The 20,536-nt window shown below is 46.6% G+C and overlaps 1 protein-coding gene across 4 annotated transcripts in view; it reads right to left on the bottom strand.

Annotated features, from left to right (window-relative positions):
- The window catches only part of SEC14L1 (SEC14 like lipid binding 1), a 55,423-nt gene extending 35,361 nt beyond the window's left edge, over positions 1-20,062 (bottom strand). The window contains exons 1-4 of one of the 4 annotated variants that reach the window (XM_055323014.1): positions 19,918-20,062; positions 18,814-18,918; positions 17,183-17,275; positions 6,217-6,316 (exon numbers count right to left, since the gene is read on the bottom strand). Coding sequence is in view for 2 of the 4 variants with exons in the window: in XM_055322999.1 (XP_055178974.1) it covers positions 17,183-17,245 (63 nt within the window). In the remaining 2 variants the exon portion in view is untranslated. Of the gene's footprint in view, positions 1-274; positions 294-6,216; positions 6,317-17,182; positions 17,276-18,813; positions 18,919-19,917 lie in introns of those variants that run through there. The other 3 variants (XM_055322999.1, XM_055323008.1, XM_055323023.1) reach the window with 3 other exon arrangements.
- Between the last annotated feature and the right edge of the window lie 474 nt (positions 20,063-20,536).

Genomic DNA, 20,536 nt, shown 5'->3' with positions numbered 1-20,536 from the left:
ATGGACTATTTTTTTTTAAATATTGTATTTATTTATTTGAGAGAACTAACGATAAAGAGAGCACAGGCAGGGGGAGGGCAGAGGGAGAGGGAGAAGCAGACTCCCCAATGAGCAGGGAGCCTGAAGCGACTGGAGCTCCATCCCAGGACCCCAGGATCAGGACCTGAGCCGAAGGCTGATGCTTAACTGACTGAGCGCCCCAGGTGCCCCCAAATGGACTAGTTTAAACTCAGAGCACCAGCAGCGTTCCTTCCACCCCACAGCCCCACCTCACCAAGTATCAGGAATCTGACTCGGCGGCGCAGCAGTGTCCCTTCCCTCCACTCCTGTGGCACTGTCACCTTAGGAACAAGACACAAACCAGAGAGGCACAGCAGAGCTTTAGTTCTGGAGTCAATAAGCCCTGATCAGAAAGCCAGCAGCACCCACCTATGAGCAAGAGCCTGCTGTTAAAGAGAAAAGACTGAGAGACCGGGCACTAGAGAAGTCTGACTGCCCAGCAGGGAACCAGGTCAGAGACACAGACAGATGGGAGGCAGAACCAGGAGAAAGGGAGAGGAATTTTAAAGCAAAGACCACAAAGCGGCCCTGGGCAGAATCAGGAGAGGCAAGGGTGGAGTGTTACCTGCTGGCTGGTAAGATCTGGGTCTGTCTGGAGGTGAGCCAGCTGCAGGAGGCCACCCTCACCTGCTGGCTGGCTGGCTCAGGACTACGGTCTGTGCCATGGTCACTGGGTGAGATGGCCAGGTCAGAACTGCCATGGGGTGAGCAATTTCAACCTCAGTTTTCTCACCTGCATAGTGGAGTAAGAAAACACCTACTCCCCAAAGTACATACTTTCAGTTATAAGTCAGTAAGCCCAGGGGCACCTGACTGGCTCTGTCAGTGGAGCATGCAACTCCTGACCTCGGGTCCTGAGTTAAAGTCCCACATTGGACTATAAAAAAGGTAAGGGAGGGCATCTGGGTGGCTCAGTCAGTCGGTGAAGTGTCCAGCTCTTGATTTCGGCTCAGGTCATGATCTCAGGGTCATGAGATCAAGCCCCAAGTTGGGCTCTGCACTCAGTGGGAAGTCTCCTGGGGGATTCTCTCTCTCTCTTCCCACCTGCTCACAGGTGCACACACAAACACACTCTCTAAAGCAAACCTTAAAAAAAAAAAAGTCCTGGGGATGTAATCACAGCAGAGTGATTATAATTAATAATACAGTACTGCATATTTGAAAGCTACTAAAAGAGTATATCTTGGAGGTGCCTGAGTTGCTCAGTAGGTTAAGCGTCTGCCCAGGTCACGATCTGCTTCTCCCTCTCCCCCTGTGTTCGTGCTCTCACTCTCTCAAATAAATAAAATCTTTTTTTAAAAAAAGAGGGGCACCTGGGTGACTCAGTGGTTGAGTGTCTGCCTTTAGCTCAGGTCATGATCCCAGGGTCCTGGGATTGAGTCCTGCATCGGGGCTCCCAGCAGGAAGCCTACTCCCTCTGCCTATGCCTATGCCTCTGTGTCCCTAAATGAATAAAATAAAAATAAAATATTTAGGGACGCCTGATGGCTCAGTGGTTAAGCATCTGCCTTTGCCTCAGGGCATGATCCCGATTTAGGGATCAAGTCCCACATATCAGGCTCCCCGTGGGGAGCTTCTCCCTCTGCCTATGTCTCTGCCTGTCTCTCTGCGTCTCTCCTAATAAAATCTTAAAAAAATAAACAAAATAAAATCTTGAAAAATATAAAGAGTACATCTTAAAAATTATCACAAGAAAAAAATGTGTAACTAGGTGAGGTGATGAACGTTCAATAAACTTATTGTGATGATCATATCACAAATATGTACCTATATCAAAGCACTGTTATGCACCTTAAACTAATACAATGTTAAATGTCAATGACACCCAAATAAAGCTGGTAAGGACCTTACCCACAAAGGAAGTGTAAGCAATAGAAGAGATACTAGCAATATCCTTAACTTCTGGGTCTAACTTAGGTCAGTGGAAATGAACACAGTGTACACATTTTTTAAGATTTTATTTTTAAGTAATCTCTACTCCTACCGTGCGGCTTGAATTTACAACCCTGGGACCAAGAGTCACGTGCTCTTCCAACCAAGCTGATCAGATGCCCCAAAAGTTTTAAACTTTCAGAGACAGGATATAGTTGTAATTGAGGACCATTTACAAGAGACTCTAAAATTCCTTTCATGAAAAAGAAACATGACTTTAAGAATCATAAACATAAAAGGACCCCCACACACACCTTTCCACTTTAAGGTGACAGAATCAAAATGTGGATGTATCGTGTGATTTTCCACAGCTCTAAGTCAGACCAAGAAGCAGAGGACATTACCACCGGTCTTCACCATTCTTGATTTCACCAATGCTCAAAGGACAATCAAACAAACAACCTACTACTATGTTTTCATTGTATAGGAGGGTCCCCCATTGTTAGTTAGACCAGTTGGGCCAGGACACCTGGGTGACTCGGCAGTTGAGCTTCTGCCTTCTACTCAGGGCTTGATCCCAGGATCTGGGATCGAATCCCACATCGGGCTCCCTGTGAGGAGCCTGCTTCTCCCTCTGCCTGTGTCTCTGCCTCTGTGTGTGTGTCTCTCATGAATAAATAAATAAATCTTTAAAAATAAATAAATAAAAATAAATAAAACAGTTGGGCCAACAAGCCATCAAGTGAAGCATCCTATCCCCACACCCTCCGGTTGTTTTCAACCTCAGGTTGAGTTGCAAACAAACGTGGTTCATAGGGATTTATGCAAGTACAGCAAAATCTAATGCCAAGTAACTGGGTACCAAGCTTGAATAATGTACAAACCTCTTTTAAAAGAGAAAAGTTTCTTTGGACCTTTGACGTTGATCAATTATTTTTATTATTATGTTACTTAAATACGTACAAGGTACATAAAAACTCATAGAATTAAAAAACCCATGACATACATTTACTAGGAAGGGTGACAACTTGTTGGAGCCGATTTCTCCTTCAGCACAGGCACGAACCGGTGGCCAGGGCACCGGTTTCAGACCTGAAGGCCTGTGGGGAGACACTGCGGGTGACCCGCCATCCCCACTGCTGTCTTTAGTTAGGCCTATATTTTAAGTTCCCTGTCTGTGAGGTACCTTAGCCTATACTTGGCTCAAACACATCATCCATGTATTAATTTCACCTCAATTTTTTTTGTATTTGCTTTCAATCATTAAAATAGTATACTGGCACCCCCAAATAAACCTAACAGCAAACTGCGTACCATCTGATAACACTTAGCTATAAATATGTCCGGCATCCAGATGACCTCAATGTGTTCACACATATTTTTGGACTGTCAAAATAAAAAGCATATTAACCAATCCCTACTAGAGAATTAAAGGACACTACAGTTGACCCTTGAACATGAGTTTGAACTGTACAGGTCCATATGTATGCAGATTTTTTTTTATAAATACAGTATGGTAAATGTATTTTTCTTATGATCTTAACATTTTTCTTTACCTTATTTGATTATAGGAATAGAGTATATGATACATATACAAAATATGTGTTAACTGCTTATGTGATCAATAAGGCTTTGATCAACAGTGGGCTACTTACTAGTAGTTAAGTTTTTGGACAAAAGTTATACATAGATTTTTTTTTTTTTAAGATTTCATTATTTATTCATGAGAGACATTCAGAGACAGGCAGAGACATAGGCAGAGGGAGAAGCAGGCTCCCTGGGATCAAACCCTGAGCCAAAGGCAGAAGCTCAACCAGAGCCCGGAGGCGTCCCTATATGCAGATTTTTAACGGCATGCGAGGGAGGAGCATCTGTGCCCCTAAACCCTGTGTTAGAGGGTCAACTGTGGTTAGAAAAAAAGAGATATATAAATCTTTCAAGTAGGTCTTTATACTATATTTCTGTCAATAAATCTTGAAGGTCAAATATTTCACAAGCCACAAATACTTAAGCCCCAGGCAAACAAGAGTGTCTGGAGTGCTACGAAAGGTTTCTCTTCTCTCTGGTTTTCATGTGCAATCATATGACTGACCCATGCATGATCTAATGGCATCCAAAACACACCATAATTTGCCAAAACCATTCCTAATCCATAAATTGTTTTGTCTAATAAATAGCAAACAGAGTATAGGTGGCAACAAAAATAGCAGTTTTGCATATTCCTGTTCAAATCAAGTTAGATTTGGCAGAGTACTGTTTTACTTTCCAGAGTGTAAAAAATAAATCCATGGACTTCAGAAAAGCATCTGGTGTTCCAGGGAATCGCAGCTGTCAGCTTTGAAAGATGCCATGTGTTTGCCCACATAAAAGAATGTAATGAGCTATGGAAATATTATCCGGTTTCACAAACCAGAATAAAAACTTCATCATCAGTAGGCTGAAAGCAGGAGCTGTTTCAATCCATCAGGAACATATCTGTTGTGCACTATTTATTACCTCCCTAGACCTTCCAGCACCTGCTCCCCTATATTCTCTGCCACTTCTCTTCCCCTAAGCAGGACCCCACTGCTGTATTTCCGTGGCACTACACCTGCTGTAGATGCTGCTCCTTCTTCAGAAACCAACAATAGCAACCATGAGATGTAAATTACAGATATACTTTGAATAGACAGAACCAAATTCAGTGATGGAATTCTTCAAGGAACCTGTCTTTTGGATCTAGAATCTATTAACATAAAGGACACACACAAAAATAAACCGAGAGAGATATGCAATTTTGGGGGCTGATGCTATAGTAAAAAACTAGATCTTAAAAACATAGAGTAAACACAATAGCTGAAAAGTGGAAGCAACCCAACTGTCCACTGATGGATGAATGGACAAACAAAATGTGGTATAAATTATTATTCAGCCTTAAAAAGGAAAGAAATTCTTTTTTTTTTAAGATTTTATTTACTTATTCATGAGAGACAGACAGAGAGAGAGAGAGAGAGAGAGAGAGGCAGAGACACAGGTAGAGGGAGAAGCAGGCTCCACGCAGGGAGCCTGATACAGGATCTGATCCCGGGACTCCAGGATCATGCCCTGTGCTGAAGGCAGACGCTCAACTGCTGAGCCACCCAGGCATCCCAAAAGGAAAGAAACTCTGACACTTGCTACAACATGGATGACCCATGAAGACATGATGCTGAGTAAAATACTCAAATCATGAAAGGACAAATGTTTTATGATTCCATTTATGTCAAGGAACCGTCAGTTCTATTCAGAAACAGAAAGTGAAAAGGGGGCAGGGTGTTTGCCAGTGGAGTTGGTGCTTAATGGGTACAAAGTTTCTGTTTGGAAAGGTGAACAATTCTGAGGATGAAAGCCAGTGGCTGCCCAACAACATGAATACCCATGAAGCCCACCGAATTATACACTTAGAAATAGTTAAAATGGTAGATCTTGTATTACTGTATATTTACCACAATAATACAGTACAAATCTACTCTACCTGAAAATTAGCAAACAAAGCCATATAAATAATTAAATTAAGGCAAGTTCAGAGAAACATACACTTGTAACTTTGGTATTATTAAATAACAAGAACAACCTTCTGGAGGAGCATATAAAGCAGACAAATAGTCTCCCTCTTGGCATGTTAAATCCTTCAAAAGAAAATATAATGTAAGAAGAGTCTCTGACATAGCCTATTAAAGAACCTATTCCTTTAAAAAAATTTAAAAGTTACAATTAAAATCAACTTCTCTTTCTCCAATCTCATCTACTGTAAATTCTAATGAAGGAGATCTACCCCAGTGGTTCTCAAACCTGGGGAGGTGTCAGAATCACCTGCAGAGCTGTGAAGTCACACTGCTGAGCCCACTCTCAAAAATTCTGATTCCATAAAGAATCAGAACTTAGAATTGCTAGAATTTGCATTCCAAACCAACTTTGTGTTAAACATAAAATGAAGATAAGAGGTATTTGGGGAAGAGTTCTGAGTATTAACAGCATAAATCCTGCAATAAATCAATGATCTCTTAAATGAATTTACTTCTTAAAATCTGTACCTTGCAGCTTTTAGGTCTGGACTTGGTTTTTAAGACATACACAAAGATAAAACTAGGAAAAAGAAGAGAAAACACACACATTTATGACTAGGACTACCTGATGGTACAGAATAACTTATTCACTAAGGAAAAAAAGAGTCATATAATAACCAATCTTTCAGATTTAAACCTAAAGGTATCTCAAAAAAAGGGGAGGGGGGACACCTGGGTGGCTCAGTGGTTGAGGGTCTACCTTTGGCTCAGGTTGTGATCCCGGGGTCCTGACATCAAGTCCCGCATTGGGCTCCCCACAGGGAGCCTGCTTCTTCCTCTGCCAGTGTCTCGGCCCCTCTCTTTGTGTCATAAATAAATAAATAAATAAATAAATAAATAAATAAATAAATAACTTAAGAAAAAAAAGAATACCATACTATTGGTCAACAATTTTTAAATGAACTTAATGTTCTATAGGGGAACTACAGAAATGAAATTCTTTTATATTCCATATTCATCACTATGGGAGAAAAGCCACTCAAAACACCAAATGATACATAAAACCAGGACACATTTAGTCAACTATAGTGATTATAAGCTTCAGTTTACTGAATATAGACTTTATTTTACTCACGAAACATGATTTGAGTCAGTTCCTTCAAAACATGATTTAAGTAGTAAATACATCCAACCAAAAGAATATGATCTGATGTAACCTTTCGTCAAAATTTTCATTACCAGAAGCAGAAGTATCACAGGAACACAAACATATATTCCAAGATTCACTTATTCTTTAGACAAATCTATTTCTGAGAGCTTACTATATGCTCAGGTTACAAGCCCGAAGGCAGAGAGCACAGAGAGGGAATTTCACCTAGGAGAAGTGAGTCTGACCAGTTAAGAGTCAGCCAGGTGAGAAAGAGGGAGGAAGGTATTTGAGGCAGCCTGCAGAAAGGCAGAGGCGATGGGAAATAACAGCATACTGAGGAAACTCCAACTAGTCCAATATAACTGGATGCGCAGCAAACATGGGGGCTCATGCGGGGAGATGAGGCTGGAGGTGCAGGAGCAGATGGGGAAGGGCTCCAGGTACCACGCTGGGTACCAATTTGAGCCTCACTCTGAGGTGCGGGGAAGACACTTAAGAACTCTAAACTAACACAGAGCATGTTCAGCTTTACCATCAAGAGCTCCTGGGAGCAGCCCTGAGCAAGAGCAGGTTGGGGGAGGTGGGGTCAGAAGTCCGAGTCCAGAGGCCCCGAACAGGACACCAGGAACTCTCATCAGAGAGAAGCCAACATGATCAGAGACTGGCAGATTCAGAAGCGGTCTGGGTGGGGCGCCTGGCTGGCTCGGTCAAAAGACCACATACGTGACTCTTGATCCCACATCAGGTCTAGAGGTGACTTAAACAAAAGTTTAAAAAAAGAAACAAACAAGCGGTTCAGGAGACATCCTGGACATCCAAGAGGGTCTGGTCATCCCTGAGCCTGGGGGGTGAACAGGGAAGGCAGCCAGGGATGCCGAGGCGCCTGGTCTGAGGGTAGGGCACACGGTGGTGGCACTCGTCGAAGCAGGAGTTCACAGGAAAAGGCAGAGCTTCCGAGTGGCATTTTATTGAGGGCTTTTCTGGTTTGTTTTTTGTGTATTTGTTTTCCGTTAGGCTATGTTCTTTGTGCAGGCAGGAGGAGGGAGTAGATTCTGTTTCAGACACACTAAATTTGTATATAGTCAAATGGAGATGTTCTAGCAGGCAGCTGGCTAGGACTCTGGAAGCTGAGTGGGAGTCTAAGCAAAAGATAAACTTTGAGATCTTCTGTTTATAAAGTTAACAGTTGAAGCCATGGGTTTAAATGAGGCTGCTCAGGAAGAGATGTCAAGTGAGAGGGAACCAGATAGTTCTCAAATACCATTAACTACCAATTAAAACACCATGATGTTTATGAGGGCCAGAAAAAACAAAATATACAACTGGGCCCCCAAAATAGCAAAACAAGTATCATCAGAGGAGGAGCCCATCTGTCCCCGGAAAGGCATGGAAGTGGAGAGAGGCGAGATCAGTCAAAAGGGCAAGCCAGAGAGTTCCACGTGCAGCCTCTAATCAAATATGCAAGACACTTACACACTGGATGCTTATCAATAACTCAAAGTGCGCTCTGAATACTCTAGTGCGAAAACACGCAGGAGAGCCATGGAACAGATGGCAAGATTTCTGAATGGAAAAGCACTCAGCCCATATCAAGATGCATAAAGCAGCTACCTTATATAGAGTGATAATGGTATATACATACATTTTTCATTTAAAAAAAAAAAAAGGCTAGTTCTCCTAACATCAAATTGTATCTTGCAAAAGAATTTGAATGCAGTTATGTGCTCTCCGTTTCAACACGTAAAATCATTCCCCTAGAAATACACAAAACTGTTTCCCGCTTGTACAGGTTAAAATCAAGAAAGAAGAATCAGTTATGACACCAGGCAATCCAAGTCCTCTCTTGAGTTGAAAGTCTCTGTGTTTGCTTCTCCAACCAGCCTGATATCCCTGCCCAGGGCTGAAATGGAAGAAGCACCCATAGCCAGACCCTCAGACCACTGCCCCCGACCTCACTGGCCCCCAGCCAGACCTCCATCAGCACCCGCTGCTCGTGCTACTCACAAACCCTCTCAATCAGACTCGCCAACAGATTAACTCCTTTCAATCGCTTTCTATGTGACACATTAGGACCAACGAAGTGGGTTAAAAAGTAACCATAAATAGAAAGGCCCAGTTTAATTTGGGAAAGAATATTTTGCATCTTGTTTGTAATTCAACATTCCTGAGGAGGGTCTCAGGGACCAAAGGGGGAGACAGGGTTTTCACCACTGGCTCCAATCTCTACCATCAAGCGTTTCAAGAGAGCTGCTACGAGTCACTGAACCGATTTGAGGCTGCATCTGCTCCTATCTGCTACCATGAACAATTAAGTCAGCCAAAGGTTAGGGGGACGGGACTGGACGATGACCCAGTTTCTCTAACAAAGGGAGGGAATGAAAGGAAACAAAGGAAAGGGAGAATGTGGGAGAAGCACAGAGACTGAAGATACAAAAACCGAGAACAACGGCTGATCTGGAGCAGGAACCAAACAACTTCTAAAAAGATGTTCTTCCTGATAGTCGAGAAAAGTCTAAACATGGGCTCAATGTTTTTGTTAAATGGGATAATGACATGGCGACCGTGTTTCAAAAGGAAAAGGTAAAAAAAAAAAAAAAAAAAAAAAAGGAAAAGGTCCTCACTGGTTAGAGATGCATCCTGAAGGAGTTATGGATGAATCCACAAGATGCTGAAATCTGCTCTAAATACACCAGGAAGGAACGCCTGGGTGGCTCAGTGGTTGGGCATCTGACTTTGGCTCAGGGCGTGATCCCGGAGTCCGGGGATCAAGTCCCGCATCGGGTTCCTCACAGGGAGCCTGCTTCTCCCTCTGCCTGTGTCTCTGCCTTTCTCTCTGTGTCTCTCATGAATAAATAAAATCTTTAAAATAAACAAATACACCAGGAAAAGAAAAGGGGGGGTGGCAGATGACACAATAGTTAGTGGCACAGCGCTGCTCCTAACTAAGGGGGGGTGCCCGGGTGATGGGCCTGTGCATTTACTTCGTTCTCTCTACTCGGATATGGTTGAAAATGTCCCTAATACAAGGTCGGGGGTCTTCTCTTGTATTTTGTGTTTTCACAAAAACAGGTAAGTCAAAAAAGCAAGGGGCTGAGTCAGATCCTGCTTTATTTCGCCTTCAGATAGTTCCTACTGAACCACAACTGTCCTCACCCTAGCACATTAAAAATAATTCAGGATGCAAAACATGTTGGCGAGTGGGTGTAAGAGAAGGGAAAATGCCTGGTTCCATCCCAAGCAGCGTGTAATCAAAGTGTACTATAATTGTCCATTTCCAAAACTAAGTAAGTCTGACTAATCACACCCCACTTGTATTAAATGCAGTAGGACTCACACTATGGCACTCAAACACCCTATAAACGAGAAGACTACAACGTCCCCCTACTGAAAATTGACCAGCATCTTATTAATATACCATCAGAGAAACTGGATCATTTCCCTCCACTCCTACACTTAAACAAGTTGTTTAAAGTCAGCTACCCGAAACACATGAACACTGCCTATTTACTTCTGAGTAAAATCAAATCCTACTGCCTGTCAGGCTACCTGAAGACCGAATGCCACCTCAATCAACCAGAAAGATGTATTTCCATTCACCATGAGGAGCTGGGAAGCCAAAGTCAGGGATGCCAAAGGCCCTGGGATGAGATCTAGGATGAGAGGAAGATGTGCTTCGAGAAGAGCAACGAGAGACACTAGCTAGCCCCCAGCAATGACAACACTTCAAACTAAAATGCTGCTCAATGGGACGCCTGGGCAGCTCAGGGGTTGAGCGTCTGCCTTTGGCTCAGGGCATGATCCAGGAGTCCCGGGATCGGGATCGAGTCCGCACCAGGCTCCCTGCAGGGAGCCTGCTTCTCCCTCTGCCTCTGCCTATGTCTCTGCCTCTCTGTGTCTCTCATGAATAAGTAAATAAAATCTTTTTAAAAATAAATAAATAAAATGCTGCTCAAAACCCATCATACACGTGACTCAGGCCAGAGGGGAAAAAAAGCAAAAGTGGGACAGGTGGCTCAATATTTTTTCAGGAGAATGAACAGGGCTTCAGGAGGCAGCTGGCTGCCAGACAGAGTGAGCAAGGGCAAAGCAAGAACGTGTTCCAGCAGGACTTGTGCCCCTCTACCCCCAATCAACCCAAGGAACAATCTGGAAGCAGGGTGACTTGTGTGCCAGGCCACCTCGTGAAGAAGCACTCTACTTCTCAGATTTCTACACACCTCGCTCTCACCCCAAAAAGACCAGACTCGGTTTAACTCAACGTGGAGCTCTTCTCACACTACAGTTACACATACAAATTTACCTGGGGTCCCTACAGGTGTCCCCAGTTGTTTTGATACAGGAAATTTGAATGGCTGGAATAAAGCCTAATAAATGTAAGTACAAATGCCTGTTTAATCTAAAAGAAATCTTAAAAATAAAAAAAATACACACATTCAGAGAAGTCATTTACTTACTGATTCATTTTACCTCATATTTGGAGGTACGCAAAGGGCTGGATGAAAGAAAGAGGGGAGGGCGTAGGTATCGCCAGGCCCTGTCCACCCCGCCCTCCTATCTGCAGGCTAATTCCAGCACCTCTCACCACAGCCTTCCACTAGGTACTGGCCTAGTCACTGGGTCACCCAGCTGGTTTGTGGCAGGGACCAGATGTGTACCCAGGTCACAGCAAATCTCTCCCTCTTGCCTTCATCATCTGGTCTTAGCGGGAACCAAGAGACCCCGAGGAAAGGAAAAGGGGGCTAAAAACAGAGAACAAAATAAGCAAAAACAAAACAGAGAAGGAGCAAAAGAAATTTGGTGGCGGTGGGCCATTTAATCAACAGTGTACACTGGCAAATAGCTTTTCTGTTCATTCAACCTATAAAAGCCATCACTTAAACAATTAGTAAGGTGCTTGTCAACACAGCTTTATATAATTTATGACGATGTTAAAAAAAAAAAAAAAGCCAAATTCATCACAAAGGGCTCTGGTCCTAAAGGAGGTATCGGTTAACTGAAGGATATAGTGCGTTACTTCTTTTCCATAGAGAAAACTGTCTGAAAACAGACCACAACTACATTTTAGATCTGAGCTTACATCAAACCCACTTCCAAGTCCTCACACTCCAAGTTCCTGTGCACAGACAACAGCTGACCAAGTGCAATCCAAGAGCCTACTACGTGCTCAGTGCCAACACTTGAGAGAACAAGGGAAATAATACGCCAAGTCACTGCCCCTGAGGAACATACAAAACAGCTGTACAGAACCCTGAGAATAAAAGAACCTCAATTAGCAGGGGAAGCAGCTAACACCAACCACCCTGATAAAAAGGAATCAGAGGAAAGGGAGAGACACAGGCGATCCCCCAGAGGCCCGGGGGAGTGGGCCAGGTCGGCAGGAGTGAGATTCAAAGAAACCGATGGGAAAGCAAGCAGCTAAGGCAAGGAAGGAAGTGTCAAAAGGGTGTAAGGGCCGGAAAAACACTGTGTGGCAACCCAGGACAGCACAGAATAGATTTAAAAGTTCATGTTTGTGAAGTAAGGGTAAACAGAGGGGGGAGGACAGGAAGGGCCTCGAGGGAGGGCACAGGAGTCTGGAGTGGGAGAGACAGATAGGCAGAGGTCACTCACACGGGACGGCCAAGTGGGCACAGTGCCTGGCAGCAGAACATGGGGTGACCTGAAGGCATAAAAGATGGGACGAAAAAACAACTAACTCGGGTGGTGCCAGGAGAGAAAGGGACAAAAACGTGAGACCAGAGGGCACAATCAGGCTGTCTGCTGGGACACAGATGGTCAGGGGCTCTGGAAGAAGGCCGGTGCTCCCGAGCAAGGGAAAGCAGCCAGAGCAGAGCCCCGGGCCCAGCGTGTGGGTGGTGGGCGGCAGGGCAGGGGCGGGCACGGTGGTGGCCTGCATGCAGCACGGCACACACCACGCGCGCCAACGGCTCAGGGGGCTGCTGTCCTGGGGCCAGGGGGACACAGGCCAGTCCTCGCTCCCCGTGCCTACAGAGGACAGCTGGCCTGCAGGCCTCTTGCACCCGCTCCTTAGTTCCACCATCCCTCGTCACCCCTCCTTGGGTCGGTGGTAAGGGGCCCATGATGTTTCTTTCTAAAATTGTGTTTTCCCCCAGAAATGTCAACATGAAACACTGCCCCACAAGCACATCAAAGTCCTCCCGCCCATACCAAGCTCCTGCTTTGTGGGATCCCCTCACTCTGCCCAGGCAAGACCCCAAACCTTTTAAATGTCCTTCAGGGATTCAATCTGCCTCCCCGCAGCCCGGCGGAGGAGCCCCAGGAAACATGCTTAGATGACACTGGACAGGTCAGAGGCATCCTGTGGACCAAGAACACTGGGAAGCCCCTGCAGGTGCCCACGGGGCAGGAGGCCGCGCGAGACGCAGAGAACAGTCAGGAAGCAGATTTCTGCCACTAAGTGTCCCTCGGGCTCCTCACCCTCCAAGGTGAGGTAGGTGCTCTCAGGCCATTTCTCAGCCCACTGAGGCTCTAACCTGCTGTTCCTGGGCAAACATCTCAAAAGCAGGCCCTCAATGCCACAGGGGCCTGCTGGAAGACTCCACCACCATCCTGCTCGTTTGCCATTTAATTCAAATGAGTCAATGAGAGCACTAACATGATTTCTTCATGCTACGGGTATACTGATCCAACACAAATGATAAATTCTCATTAAATCAATCAAATGCAATTAACGTGTTTGATGCCCACCGTGTCGCTACTTACACTAGGCAATTTCCACCTGAGCCATTTTCTGGCACTACTAAGCTCAGTCACACCTATGGTTGGCAGACAAGGACATGTGTTCACTGCGTGGCATTTCCCCCCAACGGTCTCCTCCCAGCAGGGACCCCTCTCAAAGTAGGACTTGGAGCCCCGCTTTGATTCCCCAGGCCCACCACCTGCCCAGTGCTCCCACCACTACTAGGCACTTGCTGTGGTGCTCTCTCAAAACCCTTTCCCTTGAGGAGTGCCTGGCTGGCTCAGAAGGTAGAGCGTAGGACTCTTGGTTTCCAGGTTGTGGGTTCAAGCCCCACACTGCATGTGGAGCATACTAAAAAATAAAATCTTTAAAAATAAAAAAAGGCAGGGGGGAACTCCTGGGTGGCTCAGCCGTTGAGCATCTGCCTTCGGCTCAGGGCGTGATCCCAGAGTCCCAGGATCGAGTCCTGCATCGAGCTCCCTGCATGGAGCCTGCTTCTCCCTCTGCTTATGGCTCTGCCTCTCTCTCTCTCTCATGAATAAATAAATAAAATCTTTAAAAAAAAATTCTTTTTTCTCTTGAAGCTACAGTTCTGTTCTTGCTTTAATTCCTTGCTCTAAAGAACTGCAAAGAATAGTTCCAGACTAAGTCTATTATACTAATGTTTCTCCTCAGTGAAAAATAATAATAATAAAGAAGATAATAATGAGGATTTTATGACGTACCAAATTTCAGTCTGCAAAGTGGCCAATGGCACCGCACAAAAGTCACTAACGACTTAAAACATTCTAGTTTCTATCTAATTCTGGAAGGAGAGCATATTTCATTTTTTCATTTTCAGATTAAAAAATATTTTCTACAACTCAAAAGAAAAGACACCTTGCCTCAAAACAAACCAATTTAAAAATGAGTTAATTTTGGGATGCCTGGGTGGCTGAATGGTGGAGCGTCTGCCTTCAGCTCAGGGCGTGATCCTGGGGTCCTCGGATCGAGTCCCGCATCGGGTTCCTTGCAGGGATCCTGCTTCTCCCTCTGCCTGTGTCTCTGCCTCTCTCTCTCTCTCTCTGTGTCCCTCGTGAATAAATAAAAAATCTTAAAAAAAAAAAAAAGAGTTAATTTTAAAAGCCTAGGGGAGATGGTTGAGAACTTGAATTTCAAATTCTCCTGTAAATCCACACATAAAATGGGCAGAACAAACTTCACCATTTTGAAAATTGTCAAGTAAGGAAAATAAAGTTGACCATTAGATGTCAAAACTCCTCTTTATTAATCTAGTGTCTGCAGAACACATCAAAAACCTTTGCCTCACACGATCAGTTTTGCACTGCGCTTTTAAAACCGTACTTAACGTTTTAAAAAACAGAACACACCACTCCTGGCTCCCATGCCCCCCGCACCTACCTGGCCTGACCCAGCCCCTGGAGCAGTTCTCGGTTTCAAACGGGGCCACTGAGCTCCACGGCTCCCCACACCTCTCCCCCAACCCCACCAGCCTCTGCCAACTGGAAAGGGTTGGACAAATAAGCTGGAGGCTGGCCAATAACCTACATACTTGCTCCAGGAGAGAGATGACCAGGTCGAGTCTCTCTAGAATCTGAACTGGAAAACATGACAAGACTGGGTCACTTAGAAACTGAAAGAATGCAACAAGAAATGCCACAAAGCTGAACTGGGGCCTGACAGGCTTTGAATAGCTAAAACAGCCAGAGAGCTGAAGCCACAAGGGAGGGAGGACCAGGAGTGAGCAAAGCAGCCGGCCAGCAGGAGAAGGGGAAGAGAGGCTCCCCCATATGGAGCAAGGCAGAGTCCCACAGGGTGAAGTTCCAGGGACAACTGCAGCCGAGGTTCCCCGGAGCTGCCGGGAACCACCTTCCAATGCCAGGTTCTTGGAACTCAGCCCAGCCAGCTCTCATTCCTGCACTCACATCACCACATCACGCCACATGTGTTCCCATGAACAATACCCCTTCTCCAGCTCTCTGGAGTGGGTCTTTGCTGCAAACAACCAAAAGCCAAAGCAGCACGCATAACATGCAAACAGGAAACAAGCCTTTCTGATAAACCATCAACATAAAATACTGAACAGTCCTCGTACTTAAGGGAAACACCGGGGCGCCTGGCTGGCTCCGCCGATCAAGCACGGAACTCTTGATCTCGGGGTTGTGGTTCAAGCCCCACACTAGGCGTAAAGATTACTTAAAAATAAAATCTTCAAAAAAGAAAAAAAGGAAATACAGAACTAAAACCACCACCCCGTGCCAAAAGAAAAACCCCCAAAACCTCACATTGACCAAGAAGAGGCACAAGGGAACTTTCTGCGGTAATAGATGGAAAGGCTGAAATCCTGACAGCACTCTTGATAGAGGTGTGGGTCCCTCTTTCATCAAAACTGATCAAACTATACACCTAACGTGGCCATTTCACTGTACATAAATTACATCTCAATTTTTAAAAACTCCCTATATCTAAATTTTTTCCTTGAGAGGACTTGTGTTTGGGGGGTTATTTTTCAAAACTCTACTGCTCTGAATAAATTTCACAAACAAGGTTGAGCAGAAGCAGCCAGATGCGAAAACACCTGAGCTTCTAGTTAAATATAGAACAGAAACAGCCAACACTCATCAATCGTGTTGAAAGTCAGAGCATTGGCTAACTTTGAGGTGGGAGGGAGGGGGCAGGTGGGACTTCTTGCTGGGCTGGTGTGTTCTGGGTCTTGCTCTTGGTCCAGTTTTGCATTTTCACCAGGTTATTTTTTTTTAAAGATTTTTTATTTATTTATTCATAGAGACACAGAGAGAGAATGAGAGGCAGAGACACAGGCAGAGGGAGAAGCAGGCTCCATGCAGAGAGCCTGACGTGGGACTTGATCCAGGGTCTCCAGGGTCTCCAGGATCACGCCCTGAGCTGCAGGCGGCGCTAAACCGCTGCGCCACCGGGGCTGCCCCTTCACCAGGTTATGTTCATGACAAAAGCATTTCCGGGACGTATGTTATATACACCTTATATACACCTTAACAGTAACACAAACGAGAAAGGAGATGGAATACCCAAGAATATTCTATAAGTGATTAGGAAAGATTTGTTTCCTTTTGCATCTAGTAAAATGCTTAATTTCAGGCAAACTCTTCAGATAAATAACAAAGAAAATTAAGACTTTAGTCACCCCATTTGTGAAATTCTACTATGCCTCATGAATTTGATGTTGGGGAGAAACTCATTCAGCAGTCGTTAGAATAATCTAAACTCCATCCCATAGTGCTCAGTGCTACATAAGTGCATTCACTGACAACCAGAGCATGCTTCCGAACAAGCAGCAGAAGGGAAAAAACCACTCTCCATATTCCTTTTCCACTTTAAACCAAAGCAGCAAATTCCAGATGTATTTTGTCAGAATTCCACTTCTGTGTTTTCAAAGAGAGAATTAACTCAAATTCACCTATTAGCCGGAGTTGTATTTTTATTTTTTTTTTAATTTTTTTTAATTTATTTATGATAGTCATACAGTGAGAGAGAGAGAGGCAGAGACACAGGCAGAGGGAGAAGCAGGCTCCATGCACCGGGAGCCCGACGTGGGACTCGATCCCGGGTCTCCAGGATCGCGCCCTGGGCCAAAGGCAGGCGCCAAACCGCTGCGCCACCCAGGGATCCCCTGAGTTGTATTTTTAAAAGACAAATATGCAGGTTTTGATTTTCAGAGATTTACTGTTTAAAAACATTTCACGAACTCTAGATCTGGATCATAAGCATAGAAACAGAGTAAGTAAAGGTGAAGCAATGGAGACAAATTATGAAATAAATATCCATTTACAAGTCATCAAATCTGAATACTTAAAAAAAAAAAAAGCCAAACACTAAATTAAAATGTAAAGTACTTACAGCCATAATTAATTCAAAGGGGTGTTTATACACCCTCACCGGTGACTGGTATTTCTGCACCATGATTGTAACACAATAGCAATCCTCTCACACCTGCAAAACACAAATATAGGATTTTTTTTTTTTTAACATGATTAAGTCTGGAAAAAATTAAGTCTGCATTTACTCATCACACCACAGTCTAAGTGTAGAAAGGGACCTCAGTAGGTCACATACTTCTCTACGCACAAAAACCCAAAGATGACACTTGGACTACATAAGGAGAAGGAAAAGGTAAGAAGGCAGCAAGAAAAGGTAAAGAAAGTCCCAGCGTCATGAGGGAAGTAGCTCTGGTCTGCCTCCCAGGGCCTGTGCTGGGGTCTTTCCAGCAATGAAATGTTATGATCTGATTATCCTCGAATCATTTTCTCTTCTACAGCTTCTACAAGAAGCCAAATGAAAAGGATGCCACTTCAAGGTATTAAGTCTGGAGACACACAAAAATAAAAACGGAAAAAAATGCCATTGTATCTCAAATTGTGGTACACTCCTCAAAAGCTGGCTCCAAAGTAAACTTGTCAATCCGTGTTTTCTAACTGCGTAGACTATGTCAGAGGCCTGTCTTCAAATGACAGCAACACCAAGCACTCTGGCTACAGGGAACCTCCAGCCTCAAACAGCTGTGATACTTGTCAACAATCCATTAAATGCTGGAGCCTACTTCCTAGAAGGAATCTTCCTGTAAGGTACATATTCCCACTCCAGCACCAGCCTACATGCATTTTTCTGGAAAACACACTTTATCTGGAGTCCTCTGAGTGACTTAACTTCCCTATTTAAAAGCGAGGAAGAGGGATCCCTGGGTGGCTCAGTGGTTGAGCGTCTGCCTTCGGCCCAGGGCGTGATCCTGGAGACCGGGGATCCAGTCCCACATCGGGCTCCCTGCATGGAGCCTGCTTCTCTCTTTGCCTGCGTCTCTGCCTCTCTGCCTCTCGTGAATAAATAAATAGAATCTTTTTTCTTTTTAAGATTTTATTTATTTATTCACAAGAGACACAGAGAAAGAGAGGAAGACGGAGACAGGCAGAAGGAGAAGCAGGCTCCATGCAGGGAGCCCCACGTGGGACTCAATCCTGGGTCTCCAGGATCAGGCCCCAGGCTGAAGGCGACGCTAAACCGCTAAGCCACCTGGGCTGCCCCAATAAATAAAATCTTAAAAAAAAAAAAAGGGGGGGGGGGAATCCCTGGGTGGCTCAGCGGTTTGGCGCCTGCCTTTGGCTCAGGCCGTGATCCTGGAGACCGGAATCGAGTCCCACATTGGGCTCCCTGCATGGAGCCTGCTTCTCCCTCTGCCTCTCTCTCTGTGTCTTTCATATGAATAAATAAATAAAATCTTTAAAAAAAAAAAAAGTGAGGAAGAGGGGCACCTGGGTGGCTCAATCAATTAAGCGTCTGCCTTGGGCCTAGGTCATGGTCTCGGGGTCCTGGGGCTGAGCCCGATGTAGGGCTCCCTGCTCAGCCGGGAGTCTGCCTCTCCTTGCAACCCCCCCAACACCACCCCCACCTCCCTGCTTGTGCTCTCACACTCACAAAAGATTAAATAAAAATCCTAAAAAAAAAAAGAGGAAGAGAAATAAACCCAAAGAGCCTACCTGTCCTGCTGAGAATAATCATTAAAAATGTTACTTCATGCTGAATATGGTCAGAGGATATTCAAAAGCACAACATGGAATATCCTCAAGGAGCCCAAAGGCTAGCTGTAACCAAAAAAAAAAAAAAAAAAAAAGATTAGGGAGATATATTTTATTTCAGAAGATTCTTATCTACGTTATTACACTTCAGTCTAGGACTCTCTCTGGTATGTTTGTTTAGCTTGACTCTCCCAAGGAACAGGTTCTGTCGGACACCAGCAGCAGCAGCAGCCTGAACCCTGCTACAGAACTACTCCCCTGTGACCTCGACCCAGTCCTTTGGCTTCCCTCGGACTCAGTTTCCCCTCTGCAAAAAAGAAAAATTAGAGGGGTTTTTTGGGGGGGGAGGGGGGACGGAGGTGGAGGGGTGAGAGATCATCTTTTAGGGCTTCCAGCTCTCAAGTCCTGCCACTCGGAGCCCAACTCCGCGGGAGGGACCGCGCGAGCCTCCATCCCGGGGCCCGGCAGGTCGCGATGCGCCGGCACCACGTTGGTCTCTTGCGAACCTGACGACGCCGGTGCGCGATTTGAAAACTGGGGAAATGAACTTCGGAGTTAATCTCCCAGCGGAGGGGAGAGGGCTGGTTACAGGGTCTTTAAAAAAATAAAAAATAAATAAAAAAAAGGGATGCGGGGGTTGGAGGTGGGGGTGGGGGTGGGGGTGGGGGTGGAGGGGAGACTTAAAAGAGCAGCAGGAGGCTCGGCGAAGCTCCTCCAGCACCCAGCCGGGATTCCGCCGCCCGCGCTGCCCCCAGGGACCGGGCTGGGGACCTGCCGGCTCCCGAGCTTCGGATGCTCCGGTCCAGGAGGCGTCCTCCGTGGGCACCGGGGCCACACCGGCCGGGGGGCAGCCTGGACCCGGGCGGCCTCTATTGCATGACAATTGGGAGCTTAGAAATCAGCCACAGGCCAGACCCCGGGAGGCCGCGCGCGCCGCGGAGGGGCGGCCGGGCCCGCGGGCCCAAGCGCTGCCTCCCGGAGGGAGCGCTCCCGGGGTCGCGGGGGTCGCGGGGGTCGCGGCGGGGACGCGGAGGAAGCCGCGGGGCCGGGCCGGGGGGCGCCTACCTCTTGTCAGAAAGGCCGGGCCCGGGACGCGGGGCGGCGCGGGGCGCTCATGCCGGCGGCTCCGTGGGGCCGCCGCCGTTCCACTGCCGCCGGCCGCAGGTCCGCCGCCGGTTCCGGGGAGGGGACCGGGGGGGCGGGCGCGGGAGGGGCGCGGCGCGGCTCGAGTGGTTGTTACGGGTGACGGGGGGGCGGGGCCGGGCGGCCGGAAGCAGCGCGCGTGCGCGAGCGCGGCCGAAGGACGGAGGCGGGCGCGACGACGGTTGCTAGGCGAGGGGGAGGGGCCCAAGCCGGCCGGAGCGGCTCTGCGCAGGCGCCACCTCGGGGCGGCGGGCGTGGGCGGAGCTCGGAGCTGGCGCCGGCCCTGACGTCCGGGCGGGTCTCACTAGAGGCCGCTGGCCCCGCCCTGCTTGCGTCACGGGCGGGGCGATGGCGGGGCGATGGGCGGGGCGATGGGCGGGGCGATGGGCGGTGCTCTAGGAGCTGCACGGCCAGCGGGGAGTTCCGCTGAGCTGGAGCAGGCGGGTCCCCGCGCGCCTTCGGGTGTCGCGGCTGCCTGGGGCTGGAGCAGGCCGCTGCCCCGGGAGGTCCGGTGCCTCCTCATTTTTTGTGCACTGCTCCG

The sequence above is a fragment of the Nyctereutes procyonoides genome, unplaced genomic scaffold (genome assembly GCF_905146905.1).
Source record: "Nyctereutes procyonoides isolate TBG_1078 unplaced genomic scaffold, NYPRO_anot_genome, whole genome shotgun sequence".
NCBI classification, from domain to species: Eukaryota; Metazoa; Chordata; class Mammalia; order Carnivora; family Canidae; genus Nyctereutes; species Nyctereutes procyonoides.
Note: the sequence above shows the minus strand (reverse complement) of the source record. Positions and strands in the feature narration are given on the sequence as shown.